This window comes from Rosa chinensis, chromosome 4 (assembly GCF_002994745.2).
Source record: "Rosa chinensis cultivar Old Blush chromosome 4, RchiOBHm-V2, whole genome shotgun sequence".
NCBI classification, from domain to species: Eukaryota; Viridiplantae; Streptophyta; class Magnoliopsida; order Rosales; family Rosaceae; genus Rosa; species Rosa chinensis.
Window position 1 is genome coordinate 20,891,900 of NC_037091.1, and position 24,030 is coordinate 20,915,929.

Sequence of the window (24,030 nt, forward strand, 5' to 3'; positions counted from 1 at the left end):
GAAGCAGAAGATGAGAACTCTGAGTAGATCTCCTTGGCAGTGGACCAAAATTACTTATGATCGAGCTTCCAACAATCGTCAATGCTAGCTGCAAAAGAACCCTACTGTCGATGGTTACTTTTTGTAGTCCATAATGTTATGATTGCATTTGTTTTTTCAAACAAGGAATCCTAACAGTTATGCTAGAGTATTTTATAAGCATGATTTGTTATCCATCTGCAGTAGCTGATCTTTTGCATCTCTGTTGGTATTCTTTTCTGCTTGTCAAAAAAGTCTCTTTAGAATAATTTCATTCACCAAGTTGAACTTCGAAGTTCTAACATATATCCAGTGTGCACTTTGCAGCCAGCTGTAGTAAACCTCGTCTTCCACAGTTCTATATATTTTTAAGAGTTTGGGCATGGCAATGATTTTTTTTGTATTTGCTTTCTTCTCATATATCACCAACAACACAAAAAAGTTGCTGACGAGGTTGAGTCTACATTGACCTAAGTCCCAGGTTCAGCCCAGCTCTTTCTTTACCCAGATGCAAAAGTTTGCAATAATGGTGCCAGCTCATGATTTGGAGGTTGATCACTATCAGTCTACCATCCGAGGCCTTGAGAACCACTCTGAGCTTCCAAATTAAGTTATTGCAGATGTGTGGTGTCGCTTCTCTAAGCATACTAGCATACGTACTACAGATGCGATCATGTTTCATGTATTCATTTAGACATTTAGTCTATCAACTTTCGACTGCACCACAATGAACTGCATTGCGGATTGGAAGTTCCACAGCTTTTTATTAGCTGTTTTTGAGACTTGGATTCGCTTGCATGCTTGATTCATAAGACTGAGTGGCACTTGATACTAATCTTAGTTTGACTTAAACATTAGAGGTTTTGGTTCGAGCCTTAGGAATTATTATATGCGTCGTTCTCTTTGACAATCAATGAATTATGTCCGTCTTTTTAAAAGAAGAAAAGTTCAATTTTATTTGAGTACCTGCTTATTGCAAAAGAATGATTGTATCAACGAATATATATATAATACGTACAGAAGTTACCATAAGGAATTTAACCTAAAACATAAATTTCTAGCGTACATATCAAACCCGCCTTGCAATGCTAATCAGAACAGAGCTAAAATTCCAAGGACTGCAGCTGAAATGAGCAGCAGCGTTACTACTGAAGGAATCCCTTGCTGGAGTACTCCGCAAACTTGAACACTCCCTAGAAAGTCGACCTTTCGAGAACGAAAGCGACGATGAGGATGAAGAGCTTGAGTTCCGAGGTGAAGTTGATGCCATGAATTCAGAATCTGAGCTACAGAAGTCGAACATATCAAACTTATCTGATCCTCTGGCGACATTGTTAACAGTAGTAACATTTTTACTTTCTTTGTTTTTCTTGCTTTTTCTCCAAAACCCAAGCCTTGGCCTTGTTGGAGGCTTCGAGTGTCGAACATCAATGCATGGCTTGGGTAGTCCTAAGCTGATCACTGCTGGAGGAGGTGTTAGTGGTGCAATTGCTTCTTCTTTAGGTGGATTCCTGGGTGTCCCTGGCTGCATTTCCCAATTGAATGGAACCCCTTCGTTGGTCCTGCAATAATAAATCCGAGAAGAGCAACCCACTGAAGAGTTTCTTGACAGACTTCTGTTGAACGAAAACCCATCCATTTCAATTGTTACTGATTTGGATCCTCGGTATCGATGTGTTTCACAGTTTGGTTTTCTGGGTATTTGAGCTTTGAGGAAATGATATGAAGGTCAGATATGGGAGTCTCAAGTCTATGGGAGGTACTCTTTATACATGCACAGAAGGATTTAAAATCCCGGGTTCAAAGGCATGTGATGGTGTCTTGGGGTGCATGATCCTGCTGTTTTGTAAAGTAGAATTGATTTACTTGTGATTTTGTTACTTCTCCTTTGAGTGACTTGCATTTATAATTTCATATATATCTTATAATAGGCAAGTAAATGATGAGGAAAAAGGAGTATTATTATCTTTTTTCTTAAGCTTACGTTAAGCATTCATTAATTCTGGGTGCCGCCTCTGTCGCATGTGCAAATTACCAAATCCTTAAGACAAGTAGTGCACCTTTGCTTCTTATTTACCAAATCCTAAGACTAAAAATAAAACCAACCAGCCATTGGGGTCAGAAATTGCCACACCGCCATGTTGGAAAGCCTAGAAGGCTGGAAGGTTAGAACAGTACCATATTCTAGTTTGGTTAAATGATCAGAAGTGCATGTCTGTACTCTTTTAAAAAGAAATAAGGGGACATTTTGGAGGGTTCAGATTCAATGAATCCAACGTATCAAGTTGACTTTCATCTTGTTTTGTTTTCCAGACATTATATATGATCAATCATACATACTATTAAAAGAGATTATAGAGGGATGAAGCAGTTGAGTATCAATAGACTAGAATCATATACGAACCGACCTCCATTGATAAAACTTATGGACTACACAAAAGCAGTGTAAACCTCTGTCATCCCATAAACCTCTCCACTGATGAAGGTGATGTCCAAACTTAATTGCTTCAAGCGTATTAAGCATTAATCATGACAATAAAAAACTACAAGTTGATATTGAAACTGAAGTATGACGAAACCAAATAATACTAGACATTCATAAGTTGAGAATAGAATTCGTAACCAACAAATGAATCATCTCAACAAGACAATCTGCAACAATGCTGTATGCAAAGCTTGTGAGCAAGCAGTGAGGTGCATAAGAGAAGAACAAAAATAGGTTGGAAAATCTAGGGAAGCAAGGAGATCTACAGCACATCCACAAAGCAAAGAATTGAAAAGATGAAGGATAAAATAAACTCAACCCGAGGAAAGAAATTAACTAAACTTGAAGCATGGTTCATAAGAATAGCTAGTTCATAATTACATTGACAAGACAGACTAAATGCCTTCTAGGTTTTACAAACTGAACACGTCGTTCAGAATACTCTTGGTCAGAATAAATCATACAATAGCTTAAATACAAGCTGCCATTCATCTCAGATTCTCAGCATACAACCAACTTCAAATAATCATAGACATTTGCCAAACAATTCAGATGTCGTCAAGCTTGTTAGTTTCTTACCCCCTGAACATCAACCAAGAAGCAAATCAGAAAAGCGCATTTTGCTGTGGAACAAAGTGACTTTTATCAGGTCTTAATTGCATTGTTTATTCAAAGGAATTGAAAGTTCTATGTATGAAAGACACCCACAAAAACACTTCCATGATAGCACAACAAAAACATGGTTGTGACTTGTGACCCTACTGTCTAATTATCTACTGATAGAAAGTCCTCAGATTTTGCAGCTCAAGCTCATCCAAACCATTAAAATGTTGATTGTTAACAAATAGTTTTTTATTCATACATAAGTAATAAGTTCATCAAGATTCTAAAGAGTGCAGAATTGGTAGGAAAATTATTTGGAGAAATTGTCCAAGATACATTTGAATATGAAATACCCAAATCACCATTTTCAAATCAACATCACAGTTGGAGATTTTCATGATAATTCAAGTCATGATGCAAGGGTATGCTTGCTTGATATTATAAACTCTAGAGATGACAAAATGATATATAATATGTCATTCATACCTCCGCAGGTGACGAAATGATAGATTCCCTGCCAGAATTAAAATAGCCATTCAGACTCCTGCATGCATTGGTATAACCATATAAATATCTACTTCATTAAAAGATTAGAAGGAACAAGTGGAATACCTTTGCCTCTCAGGCTTGGTAAATTGTTTGGACATTATGGACGCCTGCAATAAAACCAATCACCATATTTATAGTTGAACCAAATCAAAATAATGGAAAATTTTCTACCCGTGCACTGCTCAATATAACACACTCCACTTTTTTTCTTTCTTTCAGTATAAATGCACTCCCCTTACAAACTGACATAGATTTTCAAAGAAATTATTTGAAGAACAGAATGCCTAAGCACATCAACTGTTTTAAAATTACTTTTCAAGTGACTTTTTTCTAAAGAGATAAAAACAGAGATGAAGAGGCATCCAATGAGAAGAAGTAAATGAGCAGAAGAAAGATGGACAAGTAATCCGTCAGAGCATAGTCTCCTACAAACGTTTAAAAGACCTACAAAGCATCCATCCAATCAAGATGATAACATTATAGGGAATGTCCCTCAAATGATTTAAAGATTGACACAAAAGAGACGTTAAAAGTCTAAATTCCTCCACCCCATTGCGAAAATTGTTTCATTCCTCTCCAACTAAACAACCACTAATAGTGCCATCACTGCCCAACAGGAAAGAGTAATGTACTTATGTTTGCCACCCCCACCACACAGACAACCCGGGGCCAGTATACAGTTTTCTTGCAACCCAAACCACTCCAAACACAGGCAACAATCTACGCAATAGTTGTGAACTGAAAGAAGTATGTAACAACTGTATCCTATAACTCAATCCTAAGCACAACCAAAATCAACTTGCACTGTCTGAAGTACTCATATTTTACAACGCAGGATGCCTATATAACATTAAGTTGATTAGTCCAAGAAGTACCAAACCAAATAAGTTATGGCCTTGATCAATAACAAACAATTTATGGCTAGGAAAATGAAAAGTTATTCAGCTATCCATCGACAGGCAGAAATTAAATACACTGAACTGATAACAAACATGCAAATCACATCAACACAATCTAACATCACTTAAAGGCACCATTACATGATATAAAGCAATGAGTGCCAAACTATTGTAGCAGCCAGGCATATTATGTTACAGAAATGTTGAATCATATAACAGGTTCTTCTTTGAATGTATGTCTAGTCCGGATTTATAATCTGGTAACATGACATTAGGTACAGCATTAAGATATATAACAAATATGGTCTTGCTCAAATGAGGATGCCCGGAAATTGAAAGCATAAAGACCACACTATGGATGTCCAACAATCAATGTGGTCCATTCATATGAAATGTCCGTTCAACGATCATCCTTAAGAAAACAGTTGCTAAATTAAAAAAGAAAATCCAATTTCAGAGTTTGTTGGTCTTTTGCATTGGTGCTTGAAGGAAGTTAAGAAATGGGCAGCTTGGATAACTAAACCTCGTTGTGGGTGGTCCGACAACAGTCATTATTTTTGTTAAAATGAAGACATCATCATAAGAGATGCATTATACACACAGAGATGCCTTAATATATAAAGCATGTAGTGCATTAAATTTAAAGTCATCATCTATCTTGTATCCAAGTAAGAGAGCAAGACCTGCTCTTGGATTATGCTCCTCGCCTCAACAAGTTGAGCTTCAAGCTCAAGCTCCCTCTCAGTTGCTTCAGAAGTAACCTCCGCTTCTTTTTGTGCATCTTGCAATTGACCCATACGCTCCTTCAAATTTCATGAAATCAGCAGAACACTTCAATAATTCACCTTTTACAACAGTCACATCATGAACATGTGGTAAATGGAAAACAAATTACCTTTATCGAAGCCATCTTATTTCGGAGACTTTCTTCTATTTGATTTCTGGCCATGTGAAAGGGCAGATCAAAGACATCCTGCAAGGAGTATAAAGATGGTGATAAAAATAGCACTTGAATGGAAGGAACGTCACTTATAAAGAAAAACATACCGTTCTTCCACCCAATGGAGATTGTGTGTGGTCAGTTTCAACCCGTTCATTGGCAGCTAGAGACTGCTTAGACTGCCCATTTGGATGATTTATGAAATCACGCATATCCATCTGTAAGGAAACCGGTCTACAATTTTAAACCCATTGCCAAACAAAGAAACAAGAACTAAAATCATCGCATAATTAAAATGACTGAGAGTATGAAATAACAACAACAAAAAATCTGGTTCGAAAACACTGGAAAGCGGAGGAATTCCTAGGTGCTCACTAATTTGAAGTACTACTTCACATGCACATATGCAACTACATCAGGAAAAGCAAATCACAAAATGCAGAGACACAAGGATAAATGCCGAAAAACAAAGAGTTTCACAGGCAGTTTTCAACTTTAAGCCTTTATTACTATCTCCAGCATCATAGGGTATTGCACCAAATCAAAGCTTTACAGAAACAAATTTTCTAGTATGGTTAAACTGTCAGGCTGGACATGACATCCACTAAATTACTTATTTCTAACTACTTTGAAACATGACAACTGAAGCATCAGTGAGTAGAGAACAAAATAATAACATATCAAGAAAGCATAGATGAGCGTCGCAATATGTGAGCAATATCAGTACATGAAGATGAATTGATGATCCTTAGAGAAGTGTCCTCTGTTGATCTTTACTCGCAAAATAGGTAAACATAACCATCAAGTAGGTAAACAAAACCATCTATGTTTTTAGCAAAACTTATGATGTTTTCCCTTCATCCACAGAACAGGAATATTAGACAAGTTTCAATAGTGTCACTGAGAAACAAGAACACATATCTTTAATAATACTTGCTGTGTAATAAAAAGTGACTTGACTGGAAGAGAAACAGAAAGGAGGAGGGACATAAAAAGCCACAGCAGTCGATAAAAATGCTTCAAGAATCAAGGATGCTGTCTCATAAATTGGACATCATGAACCACCACCACCCGCCCCACCCGGATTGGCAATCATGGTGTACACAGGGATTGGAGTTACCTGCATTGATCGTAATAATGCCTTCAGATCGGAATTCTCCGCCATCAAGTCTTGATTTTTGGCCTCATAAGCATCCACCTGCCAAAAATGAAATAGTCACACATTGGACAGGAAGTGGTTATAGAAGGCTAAATAAATCGACCAAGCTGCGTACAATCTTTTTATAAAAATCATTATCAGTCTTCTTTCCGTTCCATGTTCCACGCTGCTGCCTCCCTTCTTTCTGTTTTCATGCATAATTAGGAAAAATTAGGTGGATGAATATGAAATTGTATAGGCCAGTATGAAATTCAGCTGATTAGTACCTGAAGCAAGTTCATTATCTCCATGCCAGATCTAGATTCCTTCTTTTTCTCCATCAACACTTGGTTTAGTCTCTCCTGAGATTATAAAAGCATGACTCTTACTTTTTAAATCAATGTCAGCAGTCATGTATGAAATCTTATTTTGAAACATAATTACCCAAATGTTGTCCTAATAGTAGAGAACAGATTTAGAATATAAAGTACCTGCAGCTTTATGTACTCCTTTTCTTTTTTCTTCATCTCATGCATTTGTTGAGTCTTAACTTGCTTTGGACAGCATCAACATATCACTAATACTTGTCAGGATTTGTCCAGTTCACATAGTAGCACCCAAAATTCAGTAAAGACACTACATTAAATCCAAATGTCCAACCTGATTCCCAATGACCATTCTCTGAAACTCATCTCGCTCTTTCTGCAGCTTCTCAATTTGAGACTTAAAAGCCGCTGTAGCTTTAGCTTCCTAATGACAGAGAACTTCCAGAAGAATCAGCAAAACTAAGAAATCCATACAGAATCCACTTTCTAAAAAGAAATGTAAGTTTCTAACCGTTCGTGTCATTGTTGCTATTTCCCTATCTTTGGCTTGAATATGCCCCTCAAGCCGCTCAACTTTAGCTTCTAACCTTGATATGTCTGACAATAGCCTTGTAACATGAAAAATGCAAATAAAGAAAAAACCATAACTATCTCCCTAAAATCAACTCGAAGTCAAGGCAGACTGGGCAAACATAACCATAGTGACAATGTGCTCAGTGAACACATAAAAAATAGTAAATTAACCCAAAATGAAACACGAAACCCCAACGAAAACTTAAACTACTGCATTAACTCTAGGAGAGAATCATACCGCTGTCTCTGTTCGTTAGCAGACTCTCGAAATTCTACATCGCGTTGTCTCTGCTGAATCAAAGAATACATACAATTGCAAGTCCGAGCTACCGAAACCTACAAATTGCAACAGATAAATCTCTTCACTGAACAAACTCAAAAACAACAAAAAGATTGAAATTTCCTCAATCAAAAGTTCAAAACAACCAAAATGTAACAAAACGCACCGGATCATTGGCGAAGAGATCAAGCGAAGCCGGGAATCCGAAAGTAACGAGCGTCTGGTTCAAATACTTGATACAGTGCTCCAAATTCCCCACATCGGCAAATGCGTACTCTCTGAAACCAAAATCAAAGCCCTAGAAATCAACACACGCACACAAATACACAATGCGAGGTATATAATCAAACCACAAACCCTAAAAATAGTGCGCAACTGACCCGATTGCGAACGCGGACTGAGGAGAAGGCTGTCACAGATAGAGAAAGAGATGTTAGGAGAGAGAAAACGGAAAGCGCCATTGTAAGAGTTAAGCGTTAGAGAGAGAAACAGTACTCTGAGATCGAAGTCTGCATCAGTCGCTGGCATTGTTAAGAGCCTTCTTCTTCTTCAAGCTATCACAGTGAGAGAGAGAGAGAGTCGATAGATCTGAGGCGGTGGCCAGACTCGGAGGCTTTCAAATTTTTTTGGACCGGGCGAGACTCGGGTGGTTAGGCTTCGACAAGTGGTGTTCTCCTGTGTGAAGTTGCACTGAGGTTTGGTGAGGGAGCGAATGGTATTAGTGGGATTTGAGTTTGGTCAATGTGGTTCAGTGGCGTGGTTCAGTGTGATTGGGGAAGTGGTGAGTAAAGTGGTTTTGTGGGAAGTAGAGCATTTGAAGTAAATGGCGCCAGATGCCAAAAAAGGAGTGACTAAAGTGACTGTTGTGGATCCCACCGTTATAATGTACGTTTCTATATTTTTGGTTATGCAGGAAACCAACAACACGATTTTGATGAAATGATAGATTTCTTGGGCCTCATCTAGGGGTGGCAAAAATCTCCATCGGGTATTCGAATTTAACGGGGAGAAATTCGGGGAAAATAGGGTAATGGGAATAGAGATCCTCAGTATTTGAATTTTGAAATAGGATACGGGGCAAGGATGGTATTTTAATTCTCATTCTCATACCCACCCAATAAGAATTATCTGAAATAAATATATACTAGCCTTCCTGCACGTGCGATGCGCGTGCGGAAGGGCCACGCTTGCGCGTGCGTATTGTTCTTCCTCTCTTCCTATGCACGTGCAGTTTGTTATTTTTTCTTTTTTCTTTTTACTGTATTTTTTTTTTGGCCTTATTGCACGTGCGAAAGGGCCGCGTGCATTTATGCAATATCTTTATGTATTGTTTTTCTTTAAATTGACATTGTATTAACCTTTGCTGTGTGAATTTCTAAATCTTTTTCCTAGTTAGGAACATTCACATAGAAGAGTTGGTCAAAAAAAGCATTATGGCGTCTGTTTAAACATACTTCTCTCTTCCTCGTCGTCTTTCTTTTCTAAATTCTACAAATTGTAAATATTTACAACTTGAAACAGATGTATTCAACTCTCAAACTTGTAAACAAAAAAAAAGCGGTCCTCTGCTTTTTAGATTTCATGTCACTACAATTCCCCATCAGCCTTCCTGCTATGGAATAATTATAGCAACATGCATGCCATTTATGTGAATACATGTTTCTTGAAGTCACTTCAAGGCTTCAAGCTTCCACCAAAATTATGATATCAACAGCCAGTCCTGCATCCAAATGGAAGGAGGGGAAAAAGAATAAGGAAACAGAAGATTTGAAACCAATTTACTTAAAAGAAGGAAAAAACAAAAAAAGAGATTGGTTTTTTATTTGGCCTCCCTAGCTCTCTATTATTTACTGATTACAAAGATAACTATATGGTTCCGTGGAGACTACGGATTGCATGGTCTAACTGTTTGTTTTTCACCCATACGATTCATTTTAGAGTTTCTCACACTTTTCGGGAGGGGAACACTGTAGCTGATGCTCTTGCTAATCATGGGGCGCTCAATGCGGGTTATAGATGGTGGGATGATCTTCCATCTTTTATTGCTGGTCCTTATGGGCGAGATCAGTCTTCTATGTTTTATTATAGGTTTTGTTGATGGTTTCTTTTGTTTTTTCATTTGTTTTTTTTTTTTCTTCCTTTGATTGTTTATGGCAAGAGGGTTTGCCTCTTCCTTGTTTATTTCAGGTTGGGTTTTGGTTTGGTCCCCCCAACTGTTTTGTATTTGCTTCTTTTCATCTATATTGTCCGCCTCCGATGAACTAATATCGCCTCAACTGGGATTGAGAGTGGGTTCTCAGAGTGTGGCAGACCCTTCTCCTTAGGGATTGAGAGTGGGACTTGTTCCCTACACTGTCTGCCTCCGATGAACTAATATCGCCTGATCCCTTATTATTATTTAAAAATATATATATATATGGTTGACTTAATTTCTTAAAAACTAAACAATATCAGCAAGCATGTAAGAAAAGAACGCTAACAAAGTATCCCTGCAATCCAACGCTGATTATTCATAATCTCTTAAAAGATATTTAAATCATAAACATGACTGATTGTAACTATAACTTGCAAAGTTTTGGATACTACTCATGGTTTGGATAAACTCATCCCATGATAAATTTATCAGTTATGGCAACAGAACTAACAATCAAAAGGTGGAAATACAAAAACCTCTACAGCATATATCCAGCCAAATCTCTCCCTCTCCCTCTCCCTCTTCCCCAAGCAACTATTAGGTTACTTGAAAATTGATTAGCATACCTTGCAAGTTGCAACACACAATCTGCAACACACACCAACAAATTTTGATATGAGTATTCAATAGTTACGGGATTGAGACAAAACAAAGTAAAGGTCACAGCAAACCCAACCAATTTTGATGAAACAAATCAAGATGTTCAAAAGATAACTAATTGTTATATCAATCATGAAGAAGAGAAATATCAAAGATGAGAAACTCACTTAGTCAATGCTGGCCATTGTTCTTGTACACAAACTCATTGTCTCTGCATCGATTCCGGCAACTTATCGAACAAACCAAATTAAACCAAAGATACAGGTCAACGAAGATTCACTTGGTTTGAACCCTTTATATAAATTCCAAATCTTCCAGACCTGAAAATGAAAATTACTAAACCTTCAATTCAAGGACTCAAACTTTAATTGGCAATTTGCATAAGCATGCCTTACCTTTGTATTTCTCAAAGTCTTCCTCTTTCTGTTTCGGTCATGACAACTGCATCTGAATGGACCCCTGCAAACGCTGATGAACAAAATCATGAAAGTAATCCATCATTTTCTCCATTCATAGCAAATCAGTTGCATACTAAACCAAAGTACTAGACAGTATAAAGTAAAAAACTAAACCAAAATGTCTTTACAGTTCATTTGCTCTGCTTATGTTCCATTTTATATATGTTCATAACTTGATATTATTCAAAGTTACACCACTATTGCGATACTAATTGTCATTCTTAAAATAAAACCAACCCAACCCATTGCCTGCCAAAAAAAGAAAAACATAAAAGCTCTTTTAACGACCTGTCCAGATCAATAGAATCTCAATCAAAAAATCAAAACCAATTTGCTACTTGTTGATAACCCAATAACCAAAAACCAAAGAATGCAATTCTTCTGTACCTAACTCAGCAAAGCACATATGCCATTCCCCAGAAACAAAGTTCCCTACTTTCTGATACCCAACAACCTCAATTGCATGTATCTCTAAACTAAGCCCCATCTTTTACCCCTCTGGTAAATAATTATGCATGCCTTACAATCAATCCCATCAAAAACAATTGACTTGGTAAACAAAATTTGGAAAAGACTAACGAAGTGAGAAGGAATTGAATGCATCTAACAACAATGAGGATTTGAAAACCAAACAAAAACCCAAAACACATTTAAATTTGGAAAAGCAAAAGGGCAACAATTGATACAATAACAACATTAAGAGGACTAAAAGCATTATTCAATGCAAGTGAAGAAAGAGGTGTGGGTGAAATCAGTTAACACACGACTGATAAGAAATATAAGGCACCTAGACTCACACAGAATTGCAAAATCTTCAAAGAGAACAGGTTTTGATTTCCTCTTTTCCTCGTTTCTTCATTCCACGTTGGTTATCTGGCTTTCTCCGTTTGCTTAAATAAGTGAAAACTTGAAAATAACCCGATGCAGCAATTAACATATGAAACTTCAATCGAAAACGAAAACCCAAATACATAGAATTTGAAATTTGAAAATTACCCAATAACAATATCAAGTCTGACTTCAAGTGAATCTGCAACACTGTCAACCGAGTTGATAATAATTTTATCCGATTTGTTTCTTTCTCTTTCTCTTCCTTCAAACCTGCTCTGCTCTTCTTTCTTTCTCTGTTTTCTATTGTCGTATGAACTGTAAATTGGAAGAAGGATGAGTCCTGATGCATCCATTTGTACAACGATTTTCTCCCACGTCGTCTTGAGCATTCGTCTGTGTTGAGATCGTGGCCTAGCAGTTCTTCTCTAGTCTGAAGATCGTGTGCGATTACGCCTCTCTCTCTCTCTCTCCGCCAAATTCTCGGGAATTTTTTTGTTTTTCTTCTCCTCTGCCACAGCAGAATCCTCTTCCCGTAATTTTTGTTTGCCTTTTATTGTCAAGATTACCATCATATTCTTTGGACAATATTTATATATTTTTGGAGTTTTAATAAATCGTGGGCATTATAGGTACTTCAAAAATTTAACCATTCTACCTGAGAATTGGCTTAATTAATAAAGATGTTCAAAAAAAGGAAAATTCTTTTAATAAAAGATCTTTATCAACATGTCAATTTTCCATTGATCAAAAAAAAAAAACATGTCAATTTTCCTTGATTGAAATAAAAAATTTATTTTATTTTGACGTTTGATTTTAACTTCATATTATACAATCCAAAATTATTTATATGAATTTTTATATAGTAAATTAGTAATATTGTTAACCGGGATTGGGGCGGGTACAGGGACCTAATCCCCAATGGGGACAAGGACGAGGAATCTCCAGTATCTTATTATGGGGATTGGGGCGGGTAAGGGGATGGGGAATGAAGTCGGGTATGAGGATGGTAATTTAATCCCCTTATCCTACCCTCTCCATTGTCATCCCTAGCCACGTACCCTCATCATTTGGCCCGCGGATCAAATGGGTCGATAGAGGCCCGCAAGTCCGATGGGTAAAAGTCCAGCCAGACCCACATAAAAGCCCACGAAAGCCTAGTGAGTAAAGGGCCAGGCTTGGTTTAAGAGTCTCAAGCCTGACTCATAGGCCCGGCCGGCCAAAAGCCCGCCAAGCCTGACTAATAAAAATGTGATGACCTGGATTTCCATTATTTAATTTTGGTAATTAATAATGGACCAATTGTACGAATAATTGTTATTGTGCTTTATTTGTAAGTTGTATGTGAAGTGGAATGGTGTTCGTACGTATAATTATTCGAATTTTACAGTTTAGGGTGTTGTGCGTAGTTTGACTTTTTATATGTTAGGATTCTGGGAAAACTTCCTTCACAAAAGTTGTGGAGCGCATCGATACGAGTTCGTGGACATGCTGAATGTGTCAATCGGAGTTCGTATGACGAAGTTATGGCTTTCGGAAGAAGTTGTTGTTTTAGTATGAATAGAGAAAATCCGAAAATATCTTCATAAATTCATATTTCCATTTCCGGAAGGTTTCTTTCTCTCTCTTCTCTCTCGATTGATACCTTCAGTATCGAAGATATCCATCTGACCCGACCCGGACCCGGCCAACCCGACCCGACTTTTCAGTTGAACTCCGGGGGTCTCCGGCGGCGAAACTTTCCAGATCAGCTCATCTCCTCAGTGCAATCCTCGCTCTGGCATCCTCTAGCGGTGATTCGCAGTGGTGACGGCGCAGCAAGGCGGCGAAAATCTGAGTATTTTGGATCGATCTTCAACGTCAGTGAAGCTTCAAATCAAGCTTGATCGAGGAGCTCGCAACAGCCTCCTGGATCGATCTTTGGTGGTTGTTTGGATCGATTTACGTGAAACTTGGTTCAACTCAGATTGAACAGTAATTCACGGCTTGTGAGGTAGTTTTCAACCCTTTATGCTTAGTTTTTGACTCGTGCTAGTTATGAAAATGGTTAAGCATGCTGAGATGAACATCTTTGACATTGGAAGTTTATTGGACATCCATAACCAACATGTGCTAGCTAGTTACGACAAGAAGATACACATCGCCGGTGGCAAGGGTGGAGCCAGAAGTGGCTGCCCTTTGCTATAGGCTTCAAACCACAATTGCTTCGAACATGCGTAATTATGGATCCAATCCATATACATTCACAAACCACTTTGTGAAGAACAATAATCTCTACAAGGTTCGAAGATATAGAGACTATGGTCTGTTTTATAGACCTCCAAGATATCGTGGTCTTACCCATGTGTGGGTCAGAGAGGTACCCAATATCAGCAAAACCTTCTAAAACACAAATGTCATTTTGGGATGGAGATAGAGGACGCAGGCTAGTTGGTGGCGTTCCTAGTGTGTGATGGGTTCGAATCTATCATCTCTCTGCAAGGATAAAATAAGTCTATGTCAATCGTGCATCTTAAGCATTGAAATATATCTTTTACACCAGTTTAATGGTGTTGCATTGGCACAGAGCAATACCTAGCTAACAAGTTCACTACAAATGAGATGTCCGGTCTTGTACATTGAGCTAAGTACAATAATGGCCATCGTTTTATTCACAAGCCAACTGTGTACATCATTGTTTCTTTGACCAAAAGAAAATCTAATCCAAACACTAGCTAATGCAAAACAATGGTAGTCTTTTGACTTCTTTTGATAACTCCAAAATAAATGTGACCAGCTAAGTAGAGAGATGTCTGTAGAGCAAGGCTCGCTTAAGTACCACTTATCTTAAAATCTTCCTAGACTTCACACTTACTTTGGATGAGCCTAGTTGAAGAAAAACTAAACTAATGACATTTACTACAAAAACATATAGCAATTGCCTATGACATCTCTTGAAACAATAAAGACTTTATTCAAAATCGCCAGTTTCTTGATCAAGGCCTGATTTGAAGTCTTCTACCCTTAGTTCGAGATCACCTTCTTGATCTTCTTGTTCCACAAAGTGAGCTTCTCTTGCTTCACAATATGTTTTGTAGGCAATGACAACATTCTCATGAGCTCTACAAATGTGTGCTTAATGACCGGATGCTCCACATTGAGAACATACATCTCTATGCTCAGACTCCCATGATTAAGGCGCTTTGAAAGCTTCATCAGGATGACTCTTAGTGTTGGTGGCGCCACAACATGGCTAGAGGCGTTGCCTCCCTCCCTCTTTTCACGTTGACCTCTTCGGTTCTGTGTCCTTCTATTTTGGTAGCTACCTTATCAAATAGAGCGATTATATGGACCAGAACGTCCAAAAGTATCCCTAAGATTAGGGTTTCTATAACGTCCCGAACCTAAATTCACCGGTTTACTAGTCGTTGGATAGTAAACGACAATTTGTTTTACCTTTACTCTTTTTTTTCGGTAACTTTAGTGGCCCTAAATAGTTGACTTTTTGTTCGGGTTAAAATTTGAGAAAATGTTCTTCATGAAAGTTGTAGAGGACGTTAAACCGAGCTCGTGCATATGTGGTATGTAAAAATCGAAGTTCGTATGCGAGAGTTATAAGGGAAATACGAAAGTTACTGTAGCAAGTAGATAATATATATTCGAATTTCTACTGTGGCTGGGTAATTTTTTTCCCCCCTCCCCTGCGCATATTTTTCTCTCTCTCTTCCCCGAGTTCTCTCGGTTTCTCTCTTCTCTGCAACTCTTCTGTTCTCTCAACTCAGGCCACCAAATGACGTGAAACGAAGCTTCACCGACGCGTCTCCTCCTTCTCATCACGCTGGTGGTCGTCGGTCGTCACGACGTGGCCGGAAAAGGAAGAACCGAGGCCGTGAAGTTTACTGTAGCAGCTCGAGTTTTCTGGAAAATTTTCCAGATTCCGGCCAACCCAGGCGGAGTTTCTTGGCCTATTTTGCAAGCCTTGAGCCGTAGACCACATCCCTCCAAGCTTTCTTCCGGAAAACACAAAGAAAACGACGGATCGAAGGTTTGATCTAGGGATGGCAAAAATCCCCAGCGGGGTGGAGCTCCATTGGATACCCGCCCCTAATGGGGGGAGAATTCGGGGACAAATGGGGAATGGGGATGGGGATCCCCAATCCCCGCTATCTAAGATTGGGGATGGAGCGGGGATGGTATTGTGATCCCCATCCCCAAACCCGCCCCAATATATTATATTTGAATTTATTTTTTATAATATAAATAATAAATATATACATTTACTACTTTACTTTAACGGTGTTTTGACTTTTGTACTAACTAAATTATGATTTATGAATTTAATCATGTTTTAAATTTATTTGTTGTAGATTTTGATTTTAAAAAAGGCAATATGAGAAAAAAATATTTTATTTATTAAATTCTTATTGGGGATTTGGGGCGGGTTTGGAAGCTTAGTCCCCAGTGGGGATGGGGACGGGGAATCCCCAATATATTTTTATTGGGGATTGGGGCGGGGATGGGGTAGAGAATGACCCTGGGGATGGGGATGGTATTGTGATCCCCATCCCCAACCCGCCCCATTGCCATCCCTAGTACTTTGATCTTTGAAACTCAAACCGGGTTACTGTTTCCATAATTGTTGACCTAGTTCTAGTTGTTTTCTCGGTTTGTGGTAGTGGAGAAAAGTGTTTGGAATGATGAGATGATTGTGCTACCAAAATTTGGTGGCCATCGGAGCTGCCGACGGTGGCTCGTGAATCCCACGCGCCGTCACTGTAGCAGGCGCGTGGCGGCGCCTCCGGCTGCTATTTGACTTCAGCTTTTAGCTCATTAAATTCTACAAATATTGTAGAGCTTATATATGAAGTTTGGTGAAGATTGGTGAGCTTTTGAATTTATTAGGAATTTTCAAAGATTATGAGTTTCGGTTATCGATTTACGAGAATCCGACCGTCGGATATCTCTCAGTTCTGCCTTGGAACCTTTAAATTAACGAATTGGTCTTAGATGTATAATTTGGGTTGAATCCGAGAAGAAGTGGAGATGTGACTATGAGGATTTGATTTTAGGAATCGTATTAAATTATTGAAGAATTATTCACGGAATATAATTGTGTACAGGACGACGTACCGAGCTATTGCTCGTTGACGGGACACGAATGCGTGATCGTCGGAATAGTACTGTGAGTGGACTTTTATTTTTAAATATTGATGCATGCATTTATTTCTTAAAATCACGCTCTAGATATTAATCATATTACATTTTGAGCAAATGAATTGATTTTCGGAATTTGATTTCGGCTTATCTTGTGGATTTGCTTTCAATAATGAGTTTCAAAGGTTGATTATGATTTATAATATTATTTGACAAATTGCTTATTTCCGAGGTAATTTTCCGGAATTAAGTATATTTCTAATTGCTGATTAAAGTTCCTGGAAGATTCTCGAGATGAGTTTCGATGGAGTTGGATTTTCTCATTTATTTATTGACTTCGGTTTTGGCATCGGGAATGCCTAATTAAGGATTTTGGATTTGGTTGGTTTCTTGGAGATTTTGAGAGATTATCGGAAATGGGATTTCCTAAAGAAATTATGATGATTTATTAATTCTCGCCCATTTGTTTATGATTTCGAGACTATTTTGGCGTGCGGGGTCACGTCGTTGAATACATGGATTTTATCTTGAGAGATTTTGGAGAAGCCTTATGGATTTACGGATTTACTGGTTTTCGATGGTTTCTCCTCACCATACGCAGGTCATGTGATTAGGTCTCCTCCTCACCGACTTTGTGTTGGTGAGTGGCAGTTGAGGTAGCTTATTCTCCTCCTCACTTACTTTGTGTATGTGAATGGTAGTCGAGGTGATTTATTCTCCTCCTCACTTACTTTGTGTATGTGAGTGGCAGTCGAGGTGATTTATTCTCCTCCTCACGTGGGTGGCAGTCGAGGTCATATTCTCCTCCTCACACAATCTATGTGTGAATGGAAGTTGAGGTTATTAGTTCTCCTCCTCGCACAATCTATGTGTGAGTGGCAGTCGAGGGTAGGTAGAGCCTGGGAGGCTCCATTGCCCGTATGGTGATATCTCTTCCCCATGTCCTATCATTACTTCACTAGCGTGGCCTAGTCCGATTTCCGTTTAACCAGCGGGGCTGGTCTTATTCTGTTGAGTATCGGAATTTCGATCTTTCCTTTCAGTCGGTTTTTCTTGAGCGGAGCTTCTCGTGGTTCGTTTTCTTAATTATTGCATGCATCTGGAGATTTTTAATGAATTAAATGTGGGAAAGTATAAAATGTCTTTTGTTTAAAATTGCTTTTTATTGTCCACTCACACTAACGTGTTTTCAATACTTTCCCCTGGGCCCTTCAGTTTCAAATGCCCAGTTTGCAGGCGAATTAGTTGGGGTCGGGCGTACACGGAGTTGAGGCATAGTCAACAGCATGGCTTCCGCGTTTACCTTTGAGTTAGGTTGTCCTTATTTACCTTTCTATTAGAATTGCTCTGATTACCTAAGGGATTTATGTTTTTTTCAAGTTGAGGTTTGTGTTTTGTGAATTGGATATTGATGTTGAGTTGGGGAGCAGGGTGGCTCCAGGAGTATAAAGATGATTTGATTTAGAAGTGTAAATGCTTTCTACAGGTTTTGGGTAGCCCATTTTAGGGGAAGTTCCGCCAAATTTTTGGTAGAATTTCTTCTAAGGTGGGCCCCGCAGGGCCACTTTGGATTTCATGGTGAAATTCAGGGCGGGTCCTGTCAGTTTCGCTCTTGGTGCCCTCCCTTTAGGGCACAACTATAATTAGACTCTGGAATAAGTGGAAGTAAGGGGTAAAATAGTCATTTTAGACCACATTATGTGAGATTTGAATGTTTAAAGAGTAATTTGCTGAAATTAGGATAGTAAGGACTGAACTGTTTACACCTTAAAAAATACCTCGAAATAGGGTTGCCGGAATCTGACTGAAAAAGTTGCCAGTGGCCAGCGATGACTGGTTGCTGGCCGGAACTTGGTTGGAGGTTGCTGATAAAGAGGCTAACAGAAAGCAGAGGCTGCTATGCAATGGGCGCCTAGGGTGCTGCAGGGGTGCGCGTAGGAAGTGCTGAGGCTATGTGTGCAAGCAGGCTGTCGACGGGGTGTGCGAGGGCTGCACGGGAGCTGCGCGGGAGCCTTGGCGAGTGAGGCTAATCTACTGAACAGGTGGCGCGGGGTGCTGTAGTGCAGGTCGAGGCGTGCGCGGGGTAGGCAATTAGGGTTGGCGAGGCTAATAGCGCAGATGCTGAGCGAGGCTAGCACTGGGCAGAGGCGAGGCTAAAGCATGGGTGTGTGTAGAGAGAGGCTAACGTGCTCGGCAGGAGGCGTAGGGGCGCGAGCGGAGGCAAGCGAGGCTAACTGGACAGGTTCAGAGACTTTGGTGCCCGGTTCGGTGCTTTTCTGGCCTGTTCTGCCGTCGATTCTGGACTCTTGAGATCAAGGGCTTTAAGGTGTGCGGCAGAGATAGCTAGGGTTTAAAGGTTTTATGGTTTCAGGGTTAGGGTTTCGTGCTAATAACATGTTTTAGAGAATCAGAATTTGGGAGATAATTGAGTTGTACTTTCATTGATAATAGAGATCTCTTTATATAGAGGATTACAAGCAAAGAATATGCATCTTACAAGGTAATTGAATCATACAATGATTGAAATATCTCCATAGATATCGGTAAGACTAAGTCTATTACAACTCAGACAAGTAATCAGAGTTTGGACCAAACAAACAAATTATGTGTCATTAAACAGAAATCACATTAATTGCATTTATAAAATGATATTTTTGAATAAAACTTTTACATAAACTAAACTAATTAACCTATAATAGACTTATTTACAATGTAACCTCCCTAAAATTATACATTTATAATATAATTGTGATATTTAATATGGATGAGTAATTAACTAGTACTGTAGTAAGTTGCTAGACTAGTATTTTTATCAATGTGTAATTATATATGTGCTATATATTGATAATGTAAATGTTATTTACTTTTTTTTTTTTTTTTTTTTTTATGGTTGGAACCCAGTGGAAGGCCCATCACCTTTTTTTTTACTAATAATTAGAAACCTAAAACGGGGCGGGTTGGGGGACATAATACCAAAACTCAATGAATAAAAATGAACAAGTACAACAAAAGGAATATAAAAGCTATTACGATGTGGTTCGATCTAGTTGGTTGAACTGCTTCCATTTAGTATCATACAATACTGCTCGCAAGTACATGAATTTTGAAAATGATTCTGGTATTTCATCACATGGGTATTGTATGTGTGTTGATCTCTTTCAACATGCAATCCATTTATTAGATATTATGGAATTACCCAATATGGTGTTTCATTGTATGAAGCATACGACATTTGAGACGAAGCAAAAATGGAATCATGTTGTGGTTGGAGCATTCAACTTTGTAGCAGATAACAGCAAAAATGTTTTTTTATTGTATTCAACTTGATTGCGAAAAAAAATTCATATTTTCTTTATGAAAGTATGAAGTAAAAAATTCATTGTTAGTGACATAAAAATTTCAAAGAAATTTCAGACAAAATTACAATGTGAATTTTTAAATATATTTTGTGTGTGTAGATATTTTGGAAATTAAGAATTTAATGGAAATGTAAGGAAAATTTCAGGAAACTCCTTACCGAAATGATATAGTTTATGAATTTCATTTCAGTACTTCAAAATTACGAAAATTTCGACAGTTTCGGAGAAATTTGAAACCTTAGCTATAGCCCAGGTGACATTATGAAACTTCTAAACAAATATATAGAAATATAAAATTATGAACAAAAATATTTTATTTATAATTGATATAGTTTGTGTATAAATCCTATGAGTTTCTTAGATATTAAAATATCACGGAGCTTTCGATAGCCCATCTGCTTACGCCATTGCCAGCTGCCCCATGAAGTCTTTCAAATCCTAACAACTAAGAAGAGCCCTAGCCTCGAGAGATGCAACACTTGTTATTGGCTACTTCAAAAATCAATAAAATCAATGTACATATTTAAAATCAAGTATTTGGAAGCAAAAGGCTCCCGAAAAAATTCTCTCTCTAGCATGAGAGCACCTTGCCCCTACTGAGCAACCCGCACTGTAGCTAGTGCATACCCGCACTGTAGTTAGTGCTCCTTGTCCTTAGTTCATCAGTTTCCCTCTGAACTTTCCCTTCTGTTCCCCTATCAACTCCTCCTATTACCTAATTCTTGGCTAATTCCTTCTCTTTTTTTACTTGGATAGCTTATTTCGCTCCTCCTTTTTTCACCCCACCTTTTCTCATGCAACTTGGTTTAGTACCTATTATTACACTCTACTTTCACTCACTTCTTGATTAATTTTTTCCCTGTAATCATTCCTTAGGTTACTTGGCAGCCCCCTATCATCTTCCTTAACACCTGTTCTTCATGCACTTCATCTTTGTTTTTTGTTCTTTAGTCTCTTAACACCTGTTCTCCCCGCTAATTCCATCTGTAACACCTCCCCCTAATCTTTATCTCCCTACGATTATGCGTGTCCTTTCCTCCCTTCGTGCATGGTCTGCATGGATTTGCCTTGCATGCGTATAAATCCATGTACGAATTCTTTCCACCCTCACCATCCTCACCTTTCACACTTTCAGTTTCATATGATCACCATGGCTATTTCCTCGACTCAGTCAGTTCCATCACCCCTGTAATCTCTCTCCCCCCCAAAGTCCAAATCCCTCCCCTCACCCCCAAAGTCTTACTCTGTATCATCTCCTCCAATCCCTACTGAGGAGGAGGTGATTGGCGCAGAATTATACCTCCACCTCCCTACCCCTGTACCAGCCCAGGATCAAGGTATTCACTTAGTTGGTGCGGTCATCTCTGACCGTACACTGCATGCCCCTTCTCTCATCCGTATTCTCACTAATGCCTGGATGGAGATAGGACGCTTTCATATGGCTCTCATCAGTGGTTCCTCTGTGTTCTCCATCACGGCACCTTCTGCAGCGGCTGCGGATCAACTTCTTGATCGGGGTCCTTGGTCAGTTATGGGCTGTAGTTTCTCTCTGCATCCTTGGCCACTCAACTGCCGCCTTGATGATATTCCCATTCATATGATCACCTTTTGGATTCAGGTTCATGGGCTCCATCGTGGTCATATGACGGAAGCCACTGCCATAATGATTGGTGAGAGTGTGGGTCAGGTCTTGGCTGTTGAAGATCCTGACTCTCCTACAGGTAGCAAAGGTTTTCTTAGAATTCGTGTTCAGTTTGATTCTAGATCACCTCTTTCTCCAGGTTTTTGGTTTAGCCGTAATGCAACGGAGGCAATCTGGGCAGAATTTCGATATGAGCGGCTCTCTGATTTCTGCTTTCGTTGTGGTCGACTGGGACATACTATCCATACCTGTACTTTCGGTTGTCACCCTTCTTCGGATAAGCTGGGACCCTGGATGGCTGCTCCACCCCTTCGTCGCCTTCTTGCTGACAACCCCCGAGGCTGGGTTCAGCCTCCGAATCAATACTTTGAGGGCCGCCGGAATCGATATGTTGAGCGCCGTAATAATCAAGCTGGAAATTACCGTTCCCGGCCATTGAACCCTTTGCCTGTGACGGGAGCCCTAGTTCTTGCCCACCCCCAACAGGGCAGGTGGCAAGATGTGCCAATTAATCCACCAATATCTACTGTCCCTGTGGCCACCTCAGCAGCAGCAGGTCCTTCCCACTCCAATTTTGTTGATAAGGGCAAAGCGATTGTTGAAGATTGGCTCCAACCACTCACACCACCTTCGCCTGATCACCCTATGTCTCCTGACGTGGAGGACATGCAGTTGGCTATATCTCTCTCACTAGCTGACGTGGTGAATCCTTCTCAACACTTCGGTCCTCATCCTGCTGATTCAGGTTCTAACGTCATGCAGCATATGGGCCCAACTATAGCTCCTGATTTGCTCCAGTCAGCTTTGGTCCATCAAGAATTGCTTTTGGATCCAAATCTTCTTTACCCAACCCCACCTTCTATTCCTGCGGCCCATGCCAATCCGATGCTACTTGATCCGACCCTCCCAACCTTAATCCCTAATTTCACTCACCCTGTTCCTTTTTATGATCCCCTTCCACCAACTGCTGTTCCCACTTTCGTCCCAACCCCAGATCCTCTTCACCCAGGGTTTTATGGAGACCTTCCCAATCACTTCCTCCCTTGGGATCCTTGGCTACCTTAGCTCATCAATTCCAACATCTTCGTGTTCGTAAGCGTCTGGAGGATGCTTTGGCTGAGACAACTAGGCAGTTGAAAAAATACAAGGCCATGGAATTACAGGAACCAGAGACCCTCCCACCCACCTCTCACAAAATCCCTGCTTCCAAAGCCACACGGGGCAAATCAACTCTTTCAGTTTCGGGTCGGGGCAGCGGTCGTCGGGGCCGTCCTCGCAAAGCTGCATCTACACAAGCTATCCCACCATCCTCTATTACTGATTTCCAGGTTAGTGGTGGCATCTCTTCATCACTTACAACTATTCCGGCACCTCCTCTCCACTCTGGGTTTGGTAATGGGCAGGCTGTTTCTTCAATGGTCATGGGTACTTCTACTGTTGCACCACCAAGCATTTCAGCTTCTCTTGTTTCATCCACTGCTGATAAAGGCATAGGTAGCTGGCCTGGTGCAGCTACGGGTGCGGAATGAGGCTCATCTCTTGGAACTGTCAAGGACTCGGGTCATCTTTGACAGCAAAGGCACTTCGACGGTTATGGCGTAAGTATGACCCTGAGATTATCTTCCTTATGGAAACTCACCAGAAGGAGCAGATAGTCTCTTCTTGGAAAACTCAGCTTCAGTTTGACAACTACGTTGTAGTTGACCCTGTAAATACTAGCTCTGGGGGCTTAGCCATTTTGTGGAATTCCTCTGTTCAACTGTCTATTTTGCATAATACCCCTAATGTCATTGACACTATGGTGTACTTTGTTAATGAGGATTTCCGTTGTAACATATCTTGGGTGTATGGCAACCCTAATGAAAATAAAAAGAAGTTGTTTTGGTGTTACATGTGTAGATACTTTTCAGCTCGTTCTCTACCTTGGCTTTGTTTGGGGATTTTAATGATATTCTTTGGTCTGATGAAAAATGGGGAGGTTGTCCCCCTCAACAATGGAGAATGG

The 24,030-nt window shown here is 39.5% G+C and overlaps 2 protein-coding genes across 3 annotated transcripts; both read right to left on the reverse strand.

The window, feature by feature from the left end:
* Window positions 1-1,063: 1,063 nt before the first annotated feature.
* Window positions 1,064-1,745, reverse strand: LOC112198970. The gene has a single exon (XM_024340047.2). The coding sequence runs from the start codon at window positions 1,655-1,657 to the stop codon at window positions 1,088-1,090; it is 570 nt and encodes a 189-aa protein (XP_024195815.1). The 5' UTR covers window positions 1,658-1,745; the 3' UTR covers window positions 1,064-1,087.
* A 1,055-nt stretch (window positions 1,746-2,800) lies between these two features.
* Window positions 2,801-8,462, reverse strand: LOC112195969 (afadin- and alpha-actinin-binding protein). 2 transcript variants are annotated; one of them, XM_024336212.2, is made up of 16 exons: window positions 8,307-8,462; window positions 8,192-8,220; window positions 7,978-8,089; window positions 7,770-7,867; window positions 7,470-7,566; window positions 7,293-7,382; window positions 7,124-7,186; window positions 6,920-6,994; window positions 6,769-6,837; window positions 6,615-6,692; window positions 5,602-5,712; window positions 5,450-5,527; window positions 5,238-5,357; window positions 3,719-3,762; window positions 3,593-3,650; window positions 2,801-3,085 (listed from the first exon to the last, which is right to left on the reverse strand). In XM_024336212.2, exons 1-16 carry the CDS (start codon window positions 8,337-8,339, stop codon window positions 3,071-3,073), a joined length of 1,170 nt encoding a protein of 389 aa, XP_024191980.1. In that variant the 5' UTR covers window positions 8,340-8,462; the 3' UTR covers window positions 2,801-3,070. The 2 variants fall into 2 exon arrangements, with proteins under 2 accessions (XP_024191980.1, XP_024191981.1); XM_024336213.2 differs by having other exon boundaries at window positions 3,593-3,620; window positions 8,307-8,460.
* Between the last annotated feature and the right edge of the window lie 15,568 nt (window positions 8,463-24,030).

Bases quoted from the DNA above. Each gene is read 5' to 3' on its own strand.
- LOC112198970 (XM_024340047.2), bottom strand. From the start codon at position 1,657: ATGGATGGGTTTTCGTTCAACAGAAGTCTGTCAAGAAACTCTTCAGTG.
- LOC112195969 (XM_024336212.2), bottom strand. From the start codon at position 8,339: ATGCCAGCGACTGATGCAGACTTCGATCTCAGA. The intron at 6,995-7,123 runs GTACTTTATATT...TTATAATCTCAG, and splicing joins AGGAGTACATAAAGCTGCAG to GAGAGACTAAACCAAGTGTT. The intron at 5,528-5,601 runs GTATGTTTTTCT...TACTCCTTGCAG, and splicing joins CTCCATTGGGTGGAAGAACG to GATGTCTTTGATCTGCCCTT.